The 6,528-nt window shown below is 38.2% G+C and overlaps 1 protein-coding gene across 1 annotated transcript in view; it reads left to right on the forward strand.

Moving 5' to 3' along the window:
- The window catches only part of Usp8 (ubiquitin specific peptidase 8), a 49,497-nt gene that overhangs the window by 7,580 nt on the left and 35,389 nt on the right, over positions 1 to 6,528 (forward strand). Inside the window, exons 2-3 of the mRNA XM_005364419.3 lie at positions 1,661 to 1,829; positions 3,862 to 4,006. Of these exons, the coding sequence (XP_005364476.1) occupies positions 1,726 to 1,829; positions 3,862 to 4,006 (249 nt within the window). The 5' untranslated portion in view covers positions 1,661 to 1,725. The remainder of the gene's footprint in view (positions 1 to 1,660; positions 1,830 to 3,861; positions 4,007 to 6,528) is intronic.

Genomic DNA, 6,528 nt, shown 5'->3' on the forward strand with positions numbered 1-6,528 from the left:
AATTTTTTTTTCTTTTTTAAGCCAGGCAGTGGTGGCAAATACCTTTAATCTCAGCACTCTAGAGGCAGAGGCAGGCAGATCTCAGGGTTTGAGGTCAGCCTAGTCTACAAAATGAGTTTCAGGACAGCCAGGGTTACACAGAGAAACCCTGTCTTGGAAAACAAACAAAACAAAGCAACATTTAAATTTTTATTTTATGTGTATGGCTGTTTTTCCTGCTTGTATATCTACACAACACTTGGGTGTTGGATCTCTGGAATTGGAGTTACAGATGGTTGTGAGCCACCATGTTGGTGCTCGAATTGAACGCTGGTCTTCAGGGAGTACTTAGTTTCTGAGCCTTTTCTCTAGCTCCTTGTTATTCAGTCTTTTAGGATTAGGTGCTTGTTGATCTTCATTCATGTAATTAAATTGAATTGATAGAATCATTTAGAGAGCAGAGAGAGATGATGGGAAAAATTAACGTTGCAGTTAAATGTATTAATGTAGGCTTTAATTCAAATTGTAATTAGTTCTGCATTACAGAAAGCCATATATGAAGTTAATCAGGTCACCGACATTTTCATGTGGTGACACCTAGGATCTTTTTTCTTCTTGTTTTTTTGTTTTGTTTTTGAGAGGGTTTCTATGTAGCTTTGGGGCCTATCCTGGAACTAGCTCTTAAAACCAGGCTGGCCTTGAACTCACAGACATCTACCTGCTTCTGCCTCCCAAGTGGTGGGATTAAAGGTAGGTGCCACCACTGCCCGGCTACACTTAGGATCTTACCAAGACCTTTTACCTTGGGTGCTTTGATCTGCTCCATCTCCAGGTCTTGGTGAATATTCACACACACAATTTAATTGTATATACCTTGCCATTCTTTACACTATCGTTTTTTTACTCCATGTTTTTTCTTGTCACAGTTTTACACAGCATATCTGGAAACAAAGAATGTCACAAAATCAAAGACTCAGAGTAAACCGAAGTGTAAGAGAAGTGTTTGGCAGGAGCAGAAATATGTTGTTTTTGTCCCCAGCTCCATATAAACCTGGCTCTGCCTAAAACTTTTCTTTTTATAAACTGATATCAAGAAGAAAAGAAATATTTCAAGTTGAAAATTCTACTTGTAATATGTATCAAATGTAGTTTTAATTCTGTTCTTTTTAATAGATATTTTGATACTGATGGCAAAATGGCACAATAATCCATTTAGTTAATGAACATTTGAAAATAAATCTTGCTTATACCATAGATTTTGTATGTTTGTGTGTGTTCATATATATTTTATGTGTGTTTATTATGTGTATATATATATATATATACATATTGCACTCTCAAAATAGATATTCAAGATAATTTAAAATGAACCCCACTGAGGAAGGATACAGTTAAGTAGTAGATATTTGTTTTTGTTTGAATAGAGTCTCACTGGGTAGCCCAAATTGGTGATAAACTCATAATCTTACCTCAGCTCCCAATTGCTGGACCATGCTGACACTCTAGTAATGTTTTGTTTGGTGCACGTGGGATGGGTGTAGGTGTGTGTTGCTAAGCAGTCCACAGCCTTACATGTCAAGCAGTCACTTTGCTGCTGAGCAAATGTTAAAAGTTTCATTTTTTTTTAACACTTACTTTTCTCTAATGAGGATAATGAGTGGAATTGTTTGCTTTGCTTTAGGAAAGAACTGCTTTTCATGAACTACACCATCCATTGTTGAAGTGGAAGAGCGAGCATCACTCATCATGCCTGCTGTAGCTTCCGTTCCTAAAGAACTCTACCTCAGTTCTTCACTAAAAGACCTCAATAAGAAGACAGAAGTTAAACCTGAGAAAACCAGCACCAAGAAGTGTGTGCACTTTGCAAGTTTGATGAAAACATTGATTTTACTTCATTTCCTTATTATTTAGATTTAATGAATAGCCAATTAAGATGATCACAAGAGTAAAATAGCTCCAGAGATGTTCTTAAATTTGTGTTAGCAGAATAAATGTTTGATTGCTCAACTTCCTGGCCAGTATGTATATTAGACGATAAGTTTAAAAGAGTATGAGAGTTCTATTAAAGCCATTTTGCCACAAGCTATTTTCTTCCCATAAAACAGTCTAACTTTTAACTAAAGGTTGCCTTTACTCTTGTGTAGTCCACTTGTAAGTTAGAATGCTGGTATAGTCTTCCTCTGACTAAAAGAGGGGCTGTGACTACTTTTTTGTATAGTTATCCTGGCTGTTTTTATGGCAGCTTGATACAAGCTAAAGTCATCTGAAAGGAGTGACCCTAAGTGAAAAAAAAATGCCTGCATAAGATCAGGCTGTAGGAAGGCAAGCCCATTGGCCATTTTCTTAATTAGTGATTTTTGGGAGAGGCCCAGCCCACTGAGGTTGGGACACTCCTGAGCTGTTGGTCCAGGGTTCTATAAGAACGCAGGTTGAGCAAGCCATGAGGAAGGAGCAAGTCTGTAAGCAGCACTCTGTACCCCTTCACCAGCTCCTGCCCCAGTTCTCCACAGGTTTGACTGCCTGCTTGGCTTCCCTCCATGGACTGACTAGGGACATAAACCCTTTCCTCCCTGAATTGTTGTGGTCATGGTGTCTCATCACAACAATAGATAAGATAGAAACATTAGTATTCTGTAAGTTTTATTTTGTGCCAATGTGATACGGTCTTCAACTTACCGATTTATCTTATGTGATTTTATTTCCCTGGGTATGTGTGCATCTTAGGCACAGGTAGAAAATGCGCCATTCCAAGAGAGGTTCCAAATTTTCATGGTCAAGGGGTCAACTGATTCTGATACTTGCTGGAAATATAAATCTGCTAAAAATAGGTTATCGTTAAAATTGTTGACTCTAGTAGTTAAGGAACAGAGAACAGCAAAAAAAAAAAAAACCTTTTTATTCAAATTTATTTTCTCCAGCAAAAGATTTAGAGATTACTAAGTAATTACATTATTATTTAGATGGAATCAAGTTTTAGAAAGAAAGGTAGATCTAGCTGCCACATTCCCCAGATTTAGGAGAATAGTTCTTAAAGGGATTGGAGATAAAGAGGACACATGATCCCAAATGAACCAATGAAGACAAAGCTAAAGAGACCTGTGTAAGCACAAAGGCATTTTATTTATTTATTTGCATCTTTCACATCATGCCTCCTGATCCCACCCATCTTCTGGCCTACCCCAAAATAAAACAAAATTTAAGAGAAAAAGGGAAAAATGGAAGAAGGGGAAACTCTCGTCATGGGAGCTGCACTGTGACACACTGACTCATACAGTAAACCCTTTTTCCATATATTTTCACATGTAGTCATTTATCAAAAAGAAACGTTGGTCTTATTCAAGGCCCCTGGTCTGTAGGCACAGGGGTATTTTAATGAGTCATTTTATCAAGGGAATAAATGGGAAGAAACAAAACATCAGTGCTGACAGTTGAGGGTGAAAACATAAATAAAAGTAAGGAGAGAAAACCCGAGAGTACACCGTTGTTTCTTAATATTACCAGTAACAGAATGGCTTTAAAGAAATACCTTTTAGGGGAGAAATGGGGAAAGATTGTCTTACTTCTTGAGGTAAATTGGTAAATGTGGTCTAACAAGGAAAGTAATTTTGTTTAACTCTTGTTACAAGCCACCTTTAAACTTTCTCAAAAACTAAGGGCAGGAGCATCCTAAAGGTTAAACCTAAGATGGCCGGTCATTCCTTTCTAGCTGTCTATGGTTTATATCTTAAGACTAGCCTAATCTCAAAGGGAAGGTATGAAAGGAGGTGTGTGAAGTAAACAGCCTAAATCATGACAGTTATCTTATGGTCACCTGCAGAGTTTATATAGACTTGTATTTTCCCTCCAGTAGCAAGTATTTTAAATTTTCTTTCAACTTTTAAGTTATGTCCACAGCGCTCAGAAGATCTTCAAGGCAGCAGAAGAATGCAGACTAGATCGTGATGAGGAAAGGGCCTATGTGCTTTATATGAAATATGTGGCAGTTTATAATCTTATCAAAAAAAGACCTGATTTCAAGCAACAGCAGGTACCTTTTTTGCATTCTTATTTATTATTTTTGTGTAATAGAACTATTGATTTTCTCTAAAAGTTTTAACCAACTGTTCCTCCTCACCTCTCTCCTGGTACTGGCAATCCTGGGCTTGGTATTGCTAAGCAGAAGCTCTGTCCTCAACATAACAATGGATTTAGATCACATGATGCCTTGACAGTTCTAAACTCCCATGTGGCTGGGAAAAGCAAAGCAAAAACATAGTGTTTTTGTTTGTAAGTGTGTGCATACATACACTTGGCTTGGATCATCATGTGTATATAGCAGTATAAAAGCTGATTGTTCGCTTTTTGTTGTAATAAGTTATTGCTAGATCAGAGGGAAGGTTTGACTTTATTCATGCACTGAGTAAGGAAAGTGATACTGAGTGCAGTGACTCATGCCTATAGTCTCATGTGAGCCCAAGAGTTCCAGGCCAGCGTGGTCCTATATCAGTAAATAAAATAGAGGGACTGGAGACATGGCTCAGTGGTTAAGAGTGCTGTTCAAAAGACCCAAGTTTGGTTTCCAGCACTCATTTCAGATGACTTACAATTGCTCCTGACTCTAGCTCCGGGGTGTCCAGTGCCCTATTCGGTCCTCCTTGGGCCCCTGCACACATGTGGCATACACTCACACAACACACACACAAATGAAAATAAAAATAAATAAGAATATGTTTTCTGTTGTGCTTTCAGGTCAAATATTTAATTATTTGTTATGTGCTAGCCTTTTTATTTGTCTGACTGGCATTGGGGCAGTATTAGATATGGCTTTAGAATTAAGAGCAAGACTTCAATGTCTCTTCATGTTCGTGTTTTCTTTTTGGTTTTTAATCTGTTTAGCAGATACTAATCTGTCACTTGGCTGAAGTCGTGAGTAGAAAGGGTGGGCAGTCATGGTATAGACAGAGAAACTGACAACTGGGATTGGTGTGGAGAGAAAAGATGGTTGTATTTCAGTTGGCCTAGAAATAGGCTAAATATTCAGGTGGTGTTAAACAACAGGAAGAATGCTGTATTTGTGCTCCCAACTTAGAAATGACCTTGTTACCACATAGAAAGCCCAGTGACCTGATTCAATTCCTTGGACCCACAGGGTAGAAGAGAACTGATTCTCACAGGTTGTTCTGCCTTCCATGTGAGCTCTGTGGGGTGGGGTGTTGCACACTCCCCACGCACACCCCAGATCTGGTACTTTGTAGAGTAAATGCTTGGAAGGCTTGAGGATTGTTAGCTTTGGTAGCCACTGTCTGCTGATTGGCCTAGTACTGGACTGATTTTATGTATGTTTGGCTTTTGCTTTATTTTTAGAACTTAGTAGTGCTTTTCCTCTGGCAAGATTGGAATTGCCTTTTTGACTATCTGCTTCTCCTCTCTGAATAGATTGGAAGTCATTTTGATTGACAGGAGCTCTTTCCATTTCCACAGTGTCGCTGAGTTTGTGAAGTCAGGTTAGGAAGCTACCTGCAAGGGTCAGCTAACCTAGGCTGTTCTTTGGAATATTACAGTTACTTGGCTCCTTGTTTGCTTGCTCTGTCTAGAGTACCTCATCTTTCCTGTCTTAGAAATGTTTTTGTTGTATTTCATTTACCCTAACCTTTCTCATATACTCTTAAGTATGTGAGGTACTTAGATATTTTATAGTTTCAACTACTTAAATTGGGTAGGAACAGAATATGTAACTGAATTCCTTCAGAATTGGGTGTTTTCCCTCTTATTTTGTATTGCAAAGTGTTAAGTTGTAAGTAACAGTTGTTAATGTCAAAGAGAGGGCACAGTGATGTAACTGAAACCCACTCAAATCCTGAATAATGATGTCAGGGTTGTCTGAGAAGGAAGAGAAGGAGTGAAATACTGGCATAGTAAATTCTCATGAAACTAGAGTTATATTTAAAAATCTGTAGTGAATTTAAAAATGAGCAGCATTGCTGATAATCCTCTAACAATCAACTCAGAGATTCACCTGCTTTTGCCTCAGGAGTGCTGGGGTGTGAGGTGTACCCCATCACATCCCTACTGGCTAACCTTTTTAGATAAGAAATCTGGAAATTTTTAGATAGGAATAGGACAGTTGTACTGGTAAACCTGCGAAGAATTTTTAGTCGAGTAGGAATCAGATGTTACCTCTCTATTCTGCCAATTGTCATGTTATTGACAATATCTATGCTGCTGAGTCTCTAGGAAACCTCACTAATATTAAAGGACCGTTGCCTCATAGTTTGTAATAGACATGCCCAAACACAGCATGTTTTTTTGGCATTTAAGATAAAGCAAGCTCTCAGACTACCTTTCTAATTGAGTTCATGAAATTAAAACAAATGAAAACTTTTTTTTACTTTGTGTTTTACTTTTGTAATAAGTTTGCAATGATGATTGCATTATACTTTTTTAAAATTTATGTATTTATTTATTTATTAAAGATTTCTGCCTCCTCCCCGCCACCGCCTCCCATTTCCCTCCCCCTCCCCCAATCAAGTCCCCCTCCCTTGTCAGCCTGAAGAGCAATCAGGGTTCCCT

Source organism: Microtus ochrogaster (genome assembly GCF_000317375.1).
Source record: "Microtus ochrogaster isolate Prairie Vole_2 chromosome 14 unlocalized genomic scaffold, MicOch1.0 chr14_random_1, whole genome shotgun sequence".
In the NCBI taxonomy this organism is placed as follows: Eukaryota; Metazoa; Chordata; class Mammalia; order Rodentia; family Cricetidae; genus Microtus; species Microtus ochrogaster.